Consider the following 18,351-nt stretch of genomic DNA (forward strand, 5'->3'; position numbering starts at 1 on the left):
CTGAAGTTCCTGTTCAGAGTATGCTTGTAGTGTCCTACTTGTGTACAGGAGTTTTGTTAATCTGTCCCCTTTGACCTGTTTGCTAATGTAATCCACCAGTATGGACAGCAGTGGTCTCAAAGCTGGACACTGATACATCTCCACTTCCACCTGTAATCCCTGTGAATCCAAACTGTTGGTTCTTGTCATTTGGTCCTTGTACATAGCCTGCATTACAAATGTTTTCAGGACTGCCTGTTTTTCTTGTAATCTTGCATGCTTTTTCCAAGTCAAGGAATGCCCAGTTGGACTCTCATCTACAACTTCATTGACTCACTACAAACATTGGGTTGGTTATGCAGCATAAATAATAGCGAGTCATGAAAAAGTATCCAAAAGCAACTTCCAAAGCACTATGGTACTACCCTATGGTACGGGTAGCCAGAAGTGAAACAGATACTAACAAAAAAAAATTGGATAATCTTTAAAAGCAATATTGTTATTCTTGAACACATTGGACAAGATCAAAGTTTTGTGTACAAGACAGGTAAAAACTTAAAATGGCTATTCGAACACAAGTTATACCACCAGGTACAAGAGAAAGGGACAACAAAATGTGGGGCATGTCGACAGTGCCCATTTATTAAGAACCAGACTGTTGCCTTGGAACATGTACCCTTTAAAATTGTCGAAAGAGGGCAATTGTCGTACCAGGGGTATTGTTTGTGGTTATTTCTTTATAGGGAAAACTGAACACAGCCTTAGGAAACGTATTTATGAACATCTGTACGCTATTAATAAAGCCAATACAAATAATGCCCTTATAAGCATAGTCTAGTTTGTAAAGGCACTAGTAGGTTCAAATTTGGGATTTTGGACATTGTAGTTGACAGTATAAGAGGAGGTTGGTGGGAACTAGACCTGGTGATCGAGAACTATATTGGCAGCTAAAATTAAATGCCATGATACCTCCAGGTATGAACACCCCTTCTAAAAAACAAAAAAGTGCTCTTACTCTATAAATATTATTCATAACGGAGCATACATTCTCTTGTATGTTTGTCAGAACTGATTTTATCTTTTTATATTCATTCACAAGATGCGTCATTTTCAAGCTTAATTTACTTGGAATTGTTGCATGATTTGTATGCTTTGTACCTTTAAGTGCCTCCATACTTAATAATTCTAATTAGTAACAGATTGTTGTATCAAGGATTCAGTTACTAGTGCATTTGTTCTGATGAAGTCTTGTCAGCTTGAGACGAAAGCACTTCACCTTTTGTATGTTTTATATTAATAAATAGTTTTTTTACTTGCCTTCGGATTTTGGATTTTTTGGAAACTACTGGCATTTGTATTGGATGTAGCACAGTCGTGTGAGTTCAGTTAATTGCTCAGGATGGCTTATGTTTTCTGACTTTTTGTTTGTTCATTCTTTCATTCAGTGTTGACTGATTTAGAGCACTGCTTCAACTAGAATGTTTTCAGGCCTAGCCCAGAAGAGCACCAGTAGTATGATGGCATGAAGTGCAAATAAGTGTTAAACAAGTTAAAAATAACCTTAGTCAATGGAAAACAGTGCCTGCAGCTCTGAAACTCATCTAGCAGAAGTTATTGGTAGGAGCAGAGCTGTTTTCCAAGATGAAAACTTTTATATCCGCAGTAGCAGCTGGCTCAAAGGGAGGCAGGGTGAGTTTTTCCAAGACCTAGTTGAGGTCCCATGCAGGTATTGGTGATCTCCTTGGAGGCCTTAAATGTTTGGCTCCTCTGAGGTACTGCCTTAAAGGATGAGAAAAGATTGGTGGCTCTGTATTGTAATGAGCCGAAATGGCAGAGGCATGAATTTTAATTGATGAAAAAGATAGGCCTTTGTCCAGCATCTCAGTTAAGTATTGCAAAATCTGAGGAATATTTGGTACAGCTGTATCAGTTCCTTGTGCTTGGTTCCAAGCACAGAATCTCTTCCATTTTCCAGCATAAGATTTTCTAGTACTAGGCCTTCTGGCTTCCAAAATGACATCCATCCCAGCTTTACTGAGAGGAGTGGTTTGTATGACTACATTATCCGCCATGCTGCCAGGTTTAAAGTGCTGAGTTGGCTGTGCAGGATCTGATTGTTTTGCTGGGACAGTAGGAGGTATTTGAGGTAAGGTCCAGACTGGGCATTGAGACAGGTTCCTTAGGATTGGATACCAGTACTGGTGGGGCCAGTCTGGGGCAGTCAGTATCATCTTTGGCTTCTCCTGTCTGACTTTTAGGAGTACCTTGGGGAGGAGAGGCAGTGGAGGAAAGGCATATACTGATAGGTTTTTCCAGCTGAAAGATTGGGCGTCCACTTTCCACGTTTGTCTGATAAGCCCTTGTGCAGAATCTTTTTAGTTGGTAATTGTGAGGGGAAGCAAATAGATCTATGTCCGGGCATCCCCATTTCCTTGTTATGCTGAAGACTTGCGGATCCAGCTGCCACTCATGGGGATCCATGAGGTTTCTGCTTAGTTAGTCTGCCAGAGTGTTTTTCTTTCCTGGCAAGAATTGTTTGCAGATGTACTTGGTAAAGCAATGCTTTGTCCCACAAAGTCATGGTTAGTCTGCAAAGGGGGTAAGAATGTGTGCCCCCCTGCTTGCTTATATACCACATGACCATGGTGGTGTCTGTCTTTATCAGTAGTTGTCCTGGATGAAGTTGGTCCTTGAAGGCTGTCAGGGCATTCTAAACAGCTAGCATCTCTTTTTGATAGATATGTAGATGCATTTGGTTTTAGTCCCATGTGCCTTGACTGCATCTTCCTGCCATGTGGGCCCCCCAGGCATAATCTGATGCATCTATTGTTGGTGTCTGCCTGGCTGGGGGTAGTGAGTGGCTGTCCCTTGTTCTGGTGACAAGCCTTCGCCCACCATCAACACTCCTGTTGCAGGCAGGGAATGAGAGCAGTCATTGTTACCAGGCTGTGGCAATGTTGAGTCCAAACACTTTAGGTACAATTGAAGTTTCCTCATATGCAGGCTTGCATATGGTATTAGGATACAAGATGCCATGAAGCCCAAAGCCTGCAGAATATTCCTTGCAGATAACTGGGCCTTTGTTGCCAACATTTTGAAATAGTCAGTTGCCTTTGTTTGTCTGGCGTAAGATAAGCCATTTGGGCAGTTGTATTTAAGCTTGCACCCAGGAATATTATCTCTTGAGAGGGTACTAATTTTGATTTCTTTCGTTGACTGTGTACCCTAGGCATGTTAGAAGTCTCTTCACAAACGCCAGATGCTGTAGAAGAATGTCCTTGTTCTCTGCTTGAATTACAGTCGTCCAAGTAAGGATATATTTGTATTCCTCTTTGTCTGCAGAATGCAATAACTGGTGCTGGTCACTTTGTAAAGACCCTGGGTGCAGTAGATAAGCCAAAGGGCAGTGCAGAGAATTGGTAATGCGTTGAGCCTGCCTTGAATCTGAGGTATCTTCTGCATGATTGTCTGATTGGGACATGCAGATATGCCTCCTTTCAAGTCTAAAGTCACAAGCCAAGCATTCTTGCCCAGCATGGGCAGAAGCTGCTGCAAAGTCAACATTTTGAGTTTTGGTATATCCAGGAATGTGTTCAGAATAGATAGGTCCAGTATTGGTCTCCGGGCCTTGTCCTTTCCGGGTACCAAGAACAGTCTTGAGTAAAATCCTTGTCCCTGCTCTTGCTCTGGTACTTGTTGAATGGCCCCCATGTCCATGAGAGATGAGACTTGTTTTTGTGCCTCTGCACATTGATTTTTTTTTGGCAGATCTGGCCAGCCGTTTGCCCTTGGTAGTGTATGGAAATGGAACTTGTAGCCTTGTGACACTATATTTAGAGCCCGCTTGTCTTGGGTTATAATGTGCCAATTTTGGGGAAAAAAGTGCTAATTTTCCCCCTAAGGGTGCTGCCAGAAGATAAGTGCTTGGTGCAGGCATGGGGAAGTCATTGGGAGTGTTTCCTGTATGGTTGTAATTTGTCGTCTCCAACTTTGGAGGTAGAAGCCCCCATTGCTTAGACTTGTATGAACCTTGCGTCTGGATCTGCCCCTTTGAAGTGTCTGACACAGGAAAGGACTAATTCTTTGTAGGCTATTTATTTAGTATAATTTTTGTAGGATATATATCTAGTATTCTACTAAACCTAGGTGACTGTACTTGTAAAAAATATTTGACAGTTTGCATAGATTTAGCTTTGTCCTCCATTTTCTTTAACACCTCTTCTGCCTTAACCCCAAACAAAGAATCATGCTGTAAAGGTGCATCTAATAATTTAACTTTAACATGATCAGGCAGATTTTGTTCTTTTAACCAAGCATGCCTCCTAATTGCAGAACCCGTAACTGCAGCCCTGCAGGAGGCCTCCAAAGAATCAAAACCACATTGTAAAGTATGTTTTCCGACTTGTTCAGATGCATGCAATAAATCCTGCACTTCCTTGTTTTCTGCACGTTCAGAATTTAACAACATTTTCTGTTTAAGCAATGCCATGACATGTTGCTGATATTTGAGCATATGAAACTGACAGTTAAGGCTCTTATAGCCAAGGTTGCATATGTGTAAACCTTTTTTCCCCATCTGTCCAGTTCCCTAGAATCCCTGTCAGAGGGTGTAGGGTTTTTTGCAGCGGAAGCCTCAACTCCTTTGGGACCCTGTGAAATAGTTTCTGGGTCTGCAGCAGGGTTTTTAAAAAGGAATTTCAGAGTCAGGAACCCTGTAATATCGGTCTGGTTTAGCAGGAGCTGGTGGTAAGGAGCCTGGGGTCAGACTAGACTCCAAAAACACATCTACAATGTCTAACACAGGTGAAATGGCTAGAGACCTGTGTTGAGGTAGTAAAAGGAAATCCCTGAGCCTTTTCTTAGATTCTGAAAAATCTTGGCTCTCCCAGTGAAGTGCTCCCTCATGGTATGCAAGGTTTCCCCAAAAGAGTAGTCCTCAGGAGGAGAAGCTGAAGGAATTGATTCTTCAGCATCAGAATCCTCATCGGGAGGGAAGAGAATATCCCTGATCAGAAGAAATGGAAACCTGATCTGAAGATTCATAGTCTCTTGCCTAGGCCTCTTATCTGGAGGGGGATGGGAATCCCTGATCAAGGTAATAAAGTCTTCGGCCATTTTGAGATCTGTTTTTTGGGCATAGAGGCCTGTCCACGTGGCTCTTGAGTTTCTTTGCTTTAGAAGGTGCTTTGGTCTTTGCCTTTGAAGTCTGTTTAATGTAAAGATGTTTAGGTCTGAATACACCCTCAGAAGCCAGTGCCTGCTCAGCAGCTCCGGACCCATCTGAGGGAAGTGTCCAAGGCTCCAATACCTTGAGTTTCCAGTGGCATGGCTGACTCCACGTGGGAGTCTGTAGCGGCCTGTGACTCGTGTCGTCAGGGGCTGCGAAAGTGCCTCACTGAGAACCGGCAACTGGCTTAGGAGAAGGTTTGTCTGTTCTGGACCTCTGTTGTTAATCTCTTTTTCTTTGCGTTTTTTGTGAACTCCAGTAGTCTGATGGCTATCCGACATTTCTGGATAATTAAACTGGCGGCCAAAATAGTTTAATGCAAAATCATACTGACGCTTAATAGTGCGTTGGCTAAGTCTAGCACAAAACTGACCACCAGAAACGTTGTGATCAGGGCCTAGGCAAGGAATACAGTAAGAATCAAAGTCCTTATGAAGTGTTTGCTTTCCACAAGAAATGCAATTAACTTATTTCCTGACATCGGTCTGGAGCAAGAAAAAAGTTTCCCCCCAATGGGGTACTTGGCTTTATTGAAGACTTCGGGTCTGAAGCTCGACCACGAAAATCTCCGGAGTTGGCCAACCGGCACTTGCGAACTGCTTCTGCTTTGGGCACTGCGCAGCAAGAAAGAGAAAATGGCGCTGCTCTGGTTATTTACTCTGACTACCTCCTGACGTCAGGACGGCGGGTGCAATCGATGCAGGATCCAAGACTTTGGAATTCAGGCCGACAGAGCAACCTGCCAGCAGGATTACCCCAAATGTAATGACTGCAACAGTGAAACACAAACATCAATTTTAAACCCTGTTAAGCATACTGAGCATTTGTAGATGCAAGTAAACATTTAGGACTCACAGCAGAAGAGAAATAACAGTAGTACCGCAGTAGACCTTTGTTAAGCAAGTGACCTAGAAACATTCAGATCAATATGTATTTGCAGTTTGTACAGGATCTGTATGTACAAAAAATTTTATCCAAGGAGGAAAGGGAGGGTGAGTGTGAGGGGATGTTCTTCGTCTTCCATTGCTGCAGTCCTGACTATAGGGTATAGTCCGCGTCCAGTCGGCCCGAATACCAGAGTATAAGGCTGGTCAGGGCGGCTGCCATTAGACTGGCGTCGCCCAGGGTACTAGTACTGTCGCATGCGCGCGCCATATCCTCGATTCAGTGCGCGCGGTGCAGTGCAGAATGCAGCCAGCGTTTGCAGGTTGGGGTTTCTGAAATAAATAAATCCAAGGTTTCGGGCCGGAAACAGAGTTGGCTAGGCGTTGGGAACATTTTGGTTTTCTTTTTGGTTTATTTTACCTCAGTCAAGAAAAGTGAAGTGAAAAATTTCTTATGGAAACAGATACCTCCATAAAGGTTATCGCCTTGTGTACCTTGTGTTATACTTTGTTAACGCGGCGAGCGACGTTGTTGCGTGCTTGTACTGGGTTTTAACCAAAGCGCGCAATTAAGAGGAGGAGGGACTGTGCCAGGTTAGGTTTGTTTGGGAAGCGTTGCAATTGCAAAATGCCGCCGGATGCTCAAGCGTAACAAGGCCACCTCCAGAAGCAAGGAGATTGAAGAACCAGGAGGGTTGAGGAACCGCGGCGGCAGTCCGGACGTCGGTTCTTCAGAAAACTCAGTGTTCCGGAGGTTTTGCCAGGAGTCAGTCCCAGGTCCTAGGCTAAACTATACTCTTATGGAGGTAGGCTGAGGGGGCTTCTCAGGTGACTGTTCTTCCTCCCCAGGTAGTAGAGCCTCCTTTCTCCTCCTGTTGCCAAAGCTTCTGCCTAGAAAGCCTTCCTCAGTCAGCTTGGGTGGGGGCTTCTCCTTGCCTTTCGGGGTTCTGTACCTAAGAAAATATACTTAAAAATTAATTACTTATTAATTGCTGATTAGAGGTTCGCCTGATAAGAGGATAAGAAGGCCTAAGGGTTTTGAACAGTTTGATAGTAGTTGAGAAGTGTTCTGAGGCTTCTTGCAGAAGTGTGGAAGATATATCCTAGTTATTCTGATATTCTGATTCTGATGTGGATGATTCCACTCCTACAGCTTCTCCGCCACAGGGAGATTCTTTCAGAGACTGCAGGGAGCATGAGGGAGCACGCACTTTAAATGGGAGAGGCTTAGGAACTCTGATTTTTAAAAGGCTTGGGAGTTTTTATTTTTTACTCCTGCATAGAATGCCTCCTTTATTGTTCCTGGTGGGAATGTGGTGGCCCTGGTTCTTTGCCTGAACCTGAACCTTTTGCCTTGCCTCCCTGCTCCCTGATAGGTATTATAGGTGCCCAAGCTCATAAATATTTGTTTATTTTGTTTAGGTCCTGAGGCGGACAGAAACTATTTCTCAAAGGGGTGTAAAATTCTGTCTTTAAAAATCCATCTTTTGGATGGGTGGGGAAAGAAATTATACTTAGCCAACTAGCCAAGTGAGGAGCTTTAGTTACATCCAGTTTCACATGCTAAAATTTGAATTGTCATCTCCTTTCTCATCAAATATCAGGAAGGTGGATGCTTGCAATTTGGAAGGTATTGGTGTTGCTGGAAGGGGTTTGTAATATGTCTGAACGCTAATTGGCCCATTCTTTGCAATGTGGTTTTGTGGCTCTTGCAGGCCTCTCGAATATGGGCTGCTACCAGGGTTGATGTCGCAGGCATGCCTGAAGGATCAGTTTATGGATGAATGAGTGAGGTGAGTAAGGGATGAGTGCGAGTTTAAGATTTGTGGCAGAGGGTACTGGAGATGAAATGTACCCTCTGGTGTGAGTGATCTGTGTTTGAAGGAGAAGTGTGAGTATTGGTGGTCTAGGGGAAGTTATAATAAATGGTATTCAGAAAAATGGCAGTGAGTACTGTACCCTATCTTTTTTAGGTTAAAATGACATTTTTAGTTGCTTTCTGCTGTTTTATCCCCAAGTCATAGTTTTTATTCATGTTTAGCTTCTTTTTTTTTCCAGTGCTTATCTAATAACTGGGTTGCAGTATTTTTTAGGCTTGGCTGTATGTGACACCAATTCATTTGTACCCCATTTATCTCAAAAAATTCATTTGTATCCCATTTAGTACAGTAGTGCTGTTTAAATAGAAAATTACAAGTTTGTATGTATTCTGGTAAAAAAAGGAGAACCTCCAAATGTAACCAGACTCTCTTGTGGTAGTGACGGTACTTGATGTCCGTTATTTACGAATTCTTCAATTTCCCCTGCTAGTTGAGCTTCATGTTCAGTGACAGAGGAATTCCTGATGGACATCGCCACATGAATGGATATGGGTCACACGCATTTAAGCTGGTGAATAGCAAAGAGGAGGCGATATACTGCAAATTCCATTATAAGGTAAGCAAAGAAATGTATTTTTGTTTTGCTTCTGTTCTTACATCAGGCACTAGAAATAACTTGAGATTAAATTGACATCACATTTTGCTTTTCTGTTGGTAGTTCAGGTGTATGTTAAGGATTTCAAGGTACACGTCATAGAAAGGTGGATGAGTCCCTTTTTGTGATGGCCAAGTTTCCATTGTGCACAGTAAGTACCATCCAAGGCCCCTTGTAATGAAAGGATGTAGCGTTAATGGGATCTGTCCAGATAGTTAAATGTATTAAGTAAATCTGACATTTCAACTTCAGCATTTACAGACTATAGTGCAACCCTAGTCTCCCTTCCTGTACTAATCAGTAGCGTATTTCAGTGAGCTGTAAAAGGAAGTCCTGCTAACCTGTTGGGGCAATAGCTTAGTTCGGAGGTTAGCATAATGGGTAAGGTGTTTATCTTACAGACACAGTGTAACATTTGATTCTCATATGGGGTAATTAGCTAAACTTAGTGGTCCACAAGGAAACCTATAAATTGCAAAGCACTTTTTTTGAAAGGATGTAGAAATCTTTGTCCTGGCCATATTTTTTCCTGTTCGTTGTCAATGCCATTTTAACAGGACAGTTTTCTGCTTCATTAAAGGTTACTTGCTTACTAGTTAGGTATGTGAATGCCTGATCACAGTTTAGGGAATCTAGTGCTGGAGACTGATGGTGTGCATGATATAGCATGACTTTTGTAATACTGCCCAACAGTAACTTGTTCCCTTTTCTTTTAATCTGAAGTATTGCTTGAAGTGCAGGTTATGTAGGTGATGAGGTGGTGGCAATTTGTGAAATTGACTAATGATTGGGATTCTTGTTTCTGTGAATTCTACATGTATCCATAATTCTTGATATAGTATTCCAACCTACTTGCCAAGATGATCTGTCCCATTGCTATTAACTTGACAGTTCTAGGTACCTGCACTGTTGGTTGCCTTACAAGTTCATGTGATGGAAGATCAGAATGATGATTGTCAGACAACTTAATTAGCTGTCAGCATTACTGTCTTTCTCTCTCCCTGGCTCTTCTCTGAAAAGGGCTTTGTCCAGTTGGAACTATCCAGTTAACCAAAGCAGTAAATGAATATGCCTTACAGATTAAGTGGGCTGGAATCAGAATGTGGTCTGTCAGGTATATAAAACATTTGCAGGTTTTTAAACTGTAGTCTGTATTACTAGTACTGAGGATATTGTGTATTATGTAGATGTTCTTCGTCTCACATTGCTGCAGTCATAACCTGTGGGTAGTCCGCTGTCCTCGGTCGGCCCGAATACCAAAGAGTTAGGCTGGCGTCGGTCATGGTCGCCCGGAGCTGACGTCAGTACGTAGTAGTACTTGAGCGCATGATCAACGCCATATCCTCAGTCTTTCTTGCCGCATGGTCCGAAGCAGCGTTGGCAAGTGCCGTTCGGCGTTCTGAAATTTTCAATTATCGAGTTTCAGACCGAAGACCAAGTTGGGCTAAGTACCCCGTTGGGGAAAATTTTTGTCTCTTCTTGCCTCAGTTAATCCGGATGTCAGAAAAAGTTAATAATTGTATTTCTTGTGGGAAACAGATACCTCATAGGGACTATCATTCTCTCTGTATTCCTTGCTTGGGGCCTGAACACGACGTTGTCGGGTGTCGCTTTTGCGCTAGATTTAATAAGCGCACCATTAAACGAAGATTAGACTGTGCCAGGCTTGTTTTCGGTAAGCGGTGTAACTACAACATGCCGTCGGATCCTCCGACGCCCGCTACCGCTAAAAAACGTAAAGATAAATCTTTAAGGTCTAAACCGGATGAGTCGTCCATTGCGGACGCCGGTTCTATGGAACCTCCGGTTGAATCTGTGGATCCGGCCGAGGTCTCGGCTGAATCCCAGGGGGAACCTTTACTTTTGCAGGAGTTGGCCTCTCAGGAGTTAGGCCAGGCCGAGGATGCTTCTCAGGTGTCTGTAGTTCCATCCTTACAAAAGGTTATTAGGCCTTCTACCTCAGTGGCTAAAGGCCATGCTAAGGCTAAACCTGGTCTTACTGGTAGTGGCCATAGCCCTAGTTCTTCAGCTTCTGTTCCTAAAAAACATATGTTGAAAATGGCAGAGGATTTGATTACTTTGATCAGGGGATCTATGCCCCCCCCCCCCCCAGAGAAGAGGCCTAGGGTGGAGACGGATTTAGAGGGAATGGAGCATTCTTCAGACTACTCTTGAGTCCTCAGCTGAGGATATTCAGGATTACCCTCCCTATTCAGATTCGGATGCAGAGGATTCCTGTCCTTCTGCTTCTCCTCCAGAGGATTTTTCCTTTTCTGAAACTTTACATTCCATGAGGGAACATTTCAAGTGGGAAGGTCAGGATTTTTCAGATTCTCGAAAAAGGCTTAGGGAATTTTTGTTTTTACCACAACATAGGCCTTTGGCTATTCCCCCTGTCTTAGATGTTGTTCAGGATGTTTTTTCTGAAGCTTCACTTAATCCTGATACTTTACCCCCTGCCCTTGTCAAGCCAGACAGATATTAGAGTTCCAGAAGCACATAAATATTTGTACAAGTCCTAGAGCTGACCCGGAAACTATTAAAGGGCCGAAGGGTGTCAGGGCTTCTGTGGTTAAGAATCCAGTTCCTTTGGATAAAGATTCTAGAGCATTGCATAGGTGGGGGAAAAAAGTGTACACCTCTTCTACGTTAGCTATGAGGGCTTTAAATTGCCAGTTTCATATGCTGAAGTATCAGAACTTTTTGTTAGGCCAATTGAAATCTAAGGTGGATGCTTTATCTGAGGGTATAGAGTGTAAGGAATTGCAGGAGTTGGTTCATGCTTCAGATCAAGTTGGAAAACATTCTTTGCAGTGTGGTTTCGATGCTCTTCAGGCTTCATCCAGGGTGGCTGCTACTGGTTCAGTTATTCGTAGACATGCCTGGCTTAAGGATCAAAATTTGTCCGAGCATGTTAAAGCTCGGATTTTGGATGCTCCTCTTCAATCTGAAGTTCTTTTTGGTTCTCCTGTGGAGTCCGTTTTGAAAAAGATGGAAGATAAAGCTAAGTCTATGCAGACGGTCAAGGATTTTTTGCAGGTGCAGCCCCCTAAGTTTAGCAGGAATTGGCCTTCTAGAGGATGGTCCTACCCTTCTTCGGATTTTCAGTCTAAGGGCAGGTCTAGACGTGGTAGAGGCAGGGCTCACGCTCAGGGTTCTTTCAGACCTAGGACTTGGAGTTCTCCTGCACAGTCTTCTGGTGAGGGCAGGGGTCAGCCTTTTCGTAAACAGACCCAATGACCTGTATTTTCAGCTGCCAGATCCTTTTCTGGCAGCTCCTCTAGGAGGAAAGTTGGCACTTTTCAAACAAAACTGGCATTTTGTCACCCAGGACAAATGGGTGTTGGAAGTAATAAATCAAGGTTACAAGTTTTACTTTCACACTTTTCCTCCTTTCAAAGGCATGCCGGACGTGCCTCCTCAGCAAAGGCTGGAGGCTCAGGAGCAAATGTCTTTGCTTTTACACATGGGAGCTATCCAGGTGGTACCTCCGTCAGAAGTAGGCCTAGGGTTTTATTCCAGTCTATTCCTAGTGCCAAAGAAAGGAAACACTTGGAGGCCAATTCTGGATTTGTCCATTCTCAATACCTACCTAGACATTCCAAAGTTCAAGATGTTAACATTACAACAACTTCTGCCTATGCTAGGCAAAGATCACTGGATGGTAACCCTGGATCTCAGAGGCCTATCTTCACATTCCTATCAGGCCCAGCTGCAGGAGATTCCTGCGATTTCGGGCTGGTACTTCTCATTATCCGTTCTCTGCATTGCCCTTTGGTTTATCTACTGCGCCCAGGGTGTTCACAAAGGTTCTGGCTCCTGTAATAGCTTTCTTCAGACAGAGGGAAATACAAATTTATCCTTATCTGGACGATTGCCTGATTCTTGCTCAAGACAAAGACAAGTTACTTCAACATCTGCAGTATGTAATGGCAGTTTTAAGGTGCCTAGGGTATTCTGTGAACGAAATAAAGTCTAGTCTAGTGCCCTCTCAGGACATGTGCTTTCTGGGTGTGAGACTGAATACAGCTTCTCAGATGGCTTTTCTGACCCCGGACAAACAACTCTTCACCTATACTTCCAGCAGTTATCAGTACTGTCCAGGCTGACTGCAAGGACAGTCCTTCAACCCTTGGGGTTCATGGCATCTTGCATTCTAGTACTTCCCAATGCCAAACTGCATATGAGGAAGCTACAATGGTATCTCAAAACTGTATGGACTCAACACTGCCACGATTTGGACACTGTCATTAGGATAATACCTTGCATCCAGAAGGAATTCTTGTGGTGGGTGCAGGAATGTCACCTAAACAAGGGACTCTGTGACCCGACCAGCGGAGAGTCAGATCATAATGACGGATGCCTCTGACTTGGCTTGGGGAGCACACTTCAATGGGAAATGGATTCAAGACACGTGGCCTCCCAGACTACAACATTTGCATATCAACATGAAGGAGATGTTAGCAGTCCAATTTGCCCTGATGGCCTTCGAGGACCTACTTCTACCAGGACAGGTGTTGATTCGAACAGACAACACAACAGTCATGTGGTACATCAACAAGCAGGGGGGAACCCATTCTTACCCTCTTTGCAGACAAGCAATGATATTGTGGGAGACTGCTCTGAGTTTGCACATCACTCTTCAAGCACGGTTTCTGCCAGGAGCACAGAACTCCCTAGCAGATGTATTGAGCAGACAAATTGTGGACCCCCACGAGTGGAAATTGGATCCTCGGGTATTCCAACAGTTGACAGTGGCTTGGGGAACTCCAGACATAGATCTGTTCGCTTCTCCACTAAATTTCCAACTACCAAAATTTTGCACAAAGATGTTTCACCCAAAAGCTTGGAAAGTGGATGCTCTATCTTTCAGTTGGAACAACCTTCACGTCTATGCTTTCCCTCCTCTGCCTATTCTTCCAAAGGTACTCTTGAAAGTCAGGCGGGACAAGCCTTGCATGATTCTAATAGCACCAGATTGGCCACGTCAGCACTGGTATCCTCTGCTGCGGAGTTTAATTCAGGAGCCTCCTTGGCCTTTGCCACAGATTCCTCACTTGTTGTCCCAGTCAAGCAATCATTTGCTCAATGTCAGGGTGCAGTCCCTGCATCTAACAGCCTGGCATATTCTGTTTTAGAGCCTGTGGGGTCTCAGCTTCCTCAACAGGTTTTAGATGTCATTTTGGAAGCCAGGCGGCCCAGTACTAAAGTTTATGCTGATAAATGGAGGAGATTTTTTCTTTGGAGCACAGCAAAGGGCTTTGTCTCCGTACCTAATTTGAGTTTTACGCTACAGTACCTTACTGAATTACTAGACAAGGGTTTGTCATTTTCCTCTGTGAAGGTTCATGCTGCAGCCATTTCTGCTCACTATGATTGTGACCCTCCTTTATTTTCTCATCCTTTGTTTAAGCAATTTCTTAGAGGGGCAAAAAATATAAGACCCACGAGAGCTCCTACTCCTTCCTGGGATCTCAATTTTGTGTTGGAGAAGCTTACTTTACCTCCTTTCGAACCTGCAGCTACGTCTGAGCTGAAGTTTTTGTCTTGGAAAACTGCTTTTTTGTTGGCCATTGCCTCTGCTAGGAGGGTCTCTGAATTGCAGGCACTCATGGCAGTTGAACCTTTTCTGGTATTCCATAAGGATAGGGTGTCTTTGCGTACTAACCCTACTTTTATGCCTAAAGTGATTTCTAATGTGGCCTTGAACCAGTCTATTCATTTGCCTACTTTTTATGCTGATCCCCAAAATAAGGGGGAAAAAGTCTTGCATTCTTTGGACAGAACTAAAGAGTTCAGGCAGACTCAACAGTTATTTCTTTTGCTCTGGATTCTCAAGGGAAAGCTGTTTCAAAGCAAACTATTTCTAAGTGGATTGGTCATTGTATTGCTTTTTGTTGTTCTCATCATGGGAAGAATGTTCCTGCTGGGATCAGACCTCATTCCACTAGGGCTACTACCACATCTACTGCCTTTTTGAGGGGGGTAGCTACTAAGGATATTTTGGAGGCAGCTACTTGGAGTTCAGTACACACTTTTACTAAGCATTACCATCTCCCTCTTTATTCCAAGTCTAGGGCTGGGTTTGCCACTGCAGTTTTACAGGGCATGTTAGCAGCTCCTAATGCCTTTTAGTTTGCCAGCCTCCCTTTTCCTTTGCTTTGGGATTCTACCCACAGGTTATGACTGCAGCAATGTGAGACGAAGAACATAGTACAGTTTTGTACCTACCATAAATGTAGATGTTAGAGGATCCACATTGCTGCAGTCCTATTTTCCCTCCCTCCTTCCCTCTATAGTTTGGGGTTGCTGTTTTTTCCTTTGGGATAATTGTTATTTTCTCACTTGTGGTTGTTGGGTATTTACTATTTTGGCTCTGGCCATTCCTTTTTAAGGCCTTCTGACATCTGGGGCAAGAAAGACTGAGGATATGGCGTCGGTCATGCGCTTAAGTACTACTACGTACTTATGTCAGCTCTGGGCGGCCATGACTGACGCCAGCCTAACTCTTTGGTATTCGGGCCGACCGAGGACAGCGGACTACCCACAGGTTATGACTGCAGCAATGTGGATCCTCTAACATCTACATTTATGGTAGGTACAAAACTGTACTTTTGAAACCCAGCCTAAAGATTAATATTGCCTAAATTTTTAATGGGAGGGTTCATTTTTGGTCAGCTTTCAGAGATTGCCTCCCATGTACAGTGCAAGGTCTGAAGTTTGTGTCTGCATCTGTTTTCCAAGATTTGGTAACCTAGATGTGCCCAGTGGTGTAGTAGAGGGTCCCATCCATTAGGGATGTCCTTCATATCACTGTTGCTGTATTCATAACATTAAGGGAACCCCCTGCCAAGGGTAGCCAATGTGTGGCCAGTATACTAAAGCCTTAGGTTGCTGTAAGGTATGCCATATGTCACATGTATACTGCTTACGTAGAGTAGGGCATAAAAGTGGCGTCCATATGTACTGATCTCAGAACTTTTTTGCTGCCAGTCTGAAAGCCATCTCTGATCGCCCAAGTCGATGCTGGTATAACTAGCTGGCTTAAATAAGTGCCCTATTGGGTTTTTTGCTCCTCTTATTTTGCTTTTGTTTTGGGGTTACATGTCATCCAGAAAGGGTAAATGCCTGTGCGGGAGATGGATTCCCCATAAAGACCATCATGAACAGTGCTTGTTTTGTTTAGGGACTTCTCATGATTATACGTCTTGCAATATTTCAGTCTTTTGTGCCAAAGACTTTATGCAGTCATCTTTCATCCCTCGCTATGTATTTCGAAAACCAGCATCTTAAACTTATAGCAAAACACACTATGGCTGGTACTTCTCTGCGTGAGTGTCAGCTGTCTTTTGAAGAAGGCCAAAAAAGCTAGGTAAGCTTCTTTGGCTGATCCTCCTACACCAGACATCTCTCTCTGGGTTGATGAAAGCCTGGAGGTTTACCCGGTTCGTTGTTTGGATTTCTCTGCCATGACCATTTTGGAAGCTGGCTTGGATCTGGTTGCTCGCATCTCCTTTGAACTCTTGCAAACGTCTGTTTTTGATATTCAGGGTGAACAACTGCTGATGATCACTGAAGGGCCTAGGAAGGTTCCTCGGATTCTGGTGAGGGAGGAAGTCCCGACTACAGTTATTGAGGTGTAGGCTGACATTTCAGCATTCAGCATTTCATAAGGCGGATATCCCCTTAAAGAATCAAGACAATACGCGTTTCATCTGTTCCCAAGGACCCTCAGTGAATGGCATAATTTTATACAGTGGTTATTTAATGCCCTTGTGGCTTTGAAGAGGCATCTGTTCTGGTTCCCCAGTGGTCATCTTCCCCTTGGAGGTCTAGGGATAAGGATTCGTCTGAGGAAAGGGAGGATTTAGATGAAAAATCCTTGGCATGTTCTACTTTGATTACTTCCCCTCTGGAGTATAGTTCAGAGGAAGAAGTCTAATTCTGAGTCTCCTTTTGAGGTAATTTCTTTTGGGGATACCATTACTAGGATGATGGAGTTCTTCAAATGAGAGTTCCCAGGTGTTTGAGGTGCAGAGGAGATATTATGAACTCCTTCAAATGGAGTCTCCTAGACCCTCTGCTGTTCCTCCTGTTTTGGCTGCTTTACTGGATGATGCTTCTGCTTCACAGGCTCCAGAGTCTGTTTCCTGCGCATCAGAAATCAGACCAGTTTTAAAGTGCCTGATGACCAAAATACTTTACAATTGTCCATCTGCTGACCCATCACATTTTGCTTTTCTGTTGGTTTCTCTGGCATCTGATTAGCCTTGCAAATTAATATCCTTGACTAAGCTTTTTCTGATGAGGACAGCAGAACCATGGAAAGGCTGGATGAATGGATGTTGCTCTGGATAACAAATGCTTGTTTGGTGCTGCAGCTGATTTATTTAAGCCCCTGCAGGAGAAAGGCAAGGAGTTACAGGATCTGAAACCTATTGTCTTGCTTCACCAGTGCCTAAGTTCCAGAGGAACTACCCTGCTAAACAAGCCTTTGTTAGAAGGCAGTTTTGTTCTCCCAAAGGTGAGAAAGGTGGTAGGAGGGTTCCTCCAGCTAAATCTACTCTGACTACTCCTGCTCAGAAGCCTTCATATTTCCTGGTAAACCAGCTGCCAACTACCAGTTTCTTGCCAGCAAGCCACATTCTTTGTCTTTCTCTGTCTCCATGTTGGGTTAAGCATTATTCAAGACTCTTGGGTTCTTTCCATCATTTGCCAAGGGTATTTGAAGGTTTGAAAATCTCTCCCCACCCTCTTGTTCTTTCCTGAAGCACCTCTTTTACTCAAGAGAGTTATTTGAGATTCCAGCTGCTGAAAGGGGTTTTAATCCATAATGTCTTTTTGTTCCCAGGAAAGAGGGCACTTGGAGACCCTTTTTGGATCTTTCTCACCTGAATACATTTATGAAGTTTCCTTCCTTTAGAATGTTGTCCCTTCAGACTTGGTTGCCTTTTCTGCTTCCTCGGGCATTTTTGGTTTCTCTGGATCTCAAGGATGCTTGCCTCCATATACCTATTCATCCCTTTTTCAGGAAATTGTTTGGGTTTCTGTGTTGCTTCCTGGCAGTTTGAGTTCTCTGCTGTACTCTTTGGCCTCTCTACTGCCCCAAGGTTATTCACCAAATACCTAGCTTCTGTGATTGCTATTTGCAGAATTCAGGGGATCAAAGTATTTCCTTATTTCAGATTATCTTTTTCAAGCATAGTCTCAAGAGATCCTTTGTAAGACCATCTTCATTGTGCCCATCCCCCTTCTGCAAAGCCTTGTTCACAGTAAACTTAGTATTGAAAAGGAGTCGGAAGACTGTTTCTGGGGTGCAGGATTTGGACTGTGCCTATGTTGTCATCTCTGCCTCTTCCCATGGCTTTAACTTTCATTTCATTTTTTAAACTCTCCTCTGACCTCTATAACAGCAGGGTAATTTTTTCAGGACTCTGGGGTTCATGGCATCCACTATACGTATGCTCCCTCTGGCCAAACTCCACATGAGAATTTCAGTAATTTCTGAAGTAAGTTTGGCTTCAACATGCACATCTCCTAGACTTTCCAGTTCCTCTTTTGCCTTGTCATAGGAAGGAACTTTATTGGTGGATCCAGCAGTTCTTGATAAATCCAGGCTTCTCCTTTCATCCTCTTCCTCTCAGGAGCTGTTCATAGACTGTTAAGATGTGGGATGGGGATCAGATTTGGGCTCCCTAAAGGTGCAAGGGTGCAGATGTTCTTCGTTCCACATTGCTGCAGTCCTTACTATTGGGTAGTCCGCTGTCCAGTCGGCCCGAATACCAG

The 18,351-nt window shown here is 43.6% G+C and overlaps 1 protein-coding gene across 1 annotated transcript in view; it reads left to right on the forward strand.

Moving 5' to 3' along the window:
- CAT (catalase) overlaps positions 1-18,351 on the forward strand; it is a gene marked incomplete in the record, with an annotated part of 486,757 nt that overhangs the window by 147,966 nt on the left and 320,440 nt on the right. The window contains 1 exon segment of the mRNA XM_044082850.1: positions 8,401-8,526. Coding sequence (XP_043938785.1) covers positions 8,401-8,526 — 126 coding nt within the window.

This window comes from Protopterus annectens, chromosome 9.part0 (genome assembly GCF_019279795.1).
Source record: "Protopterus annectens isolate FY-2018-M chromosome 9.part0, PAN1.0, whole genome shotgun sequence".
In the NCBI taxonomy this organism is placed as follows: Eukaryota; Metazoa; Chordata; order Ceratodontiformes; family Protopteridae; genus Protopterus; species Protopterus annectens.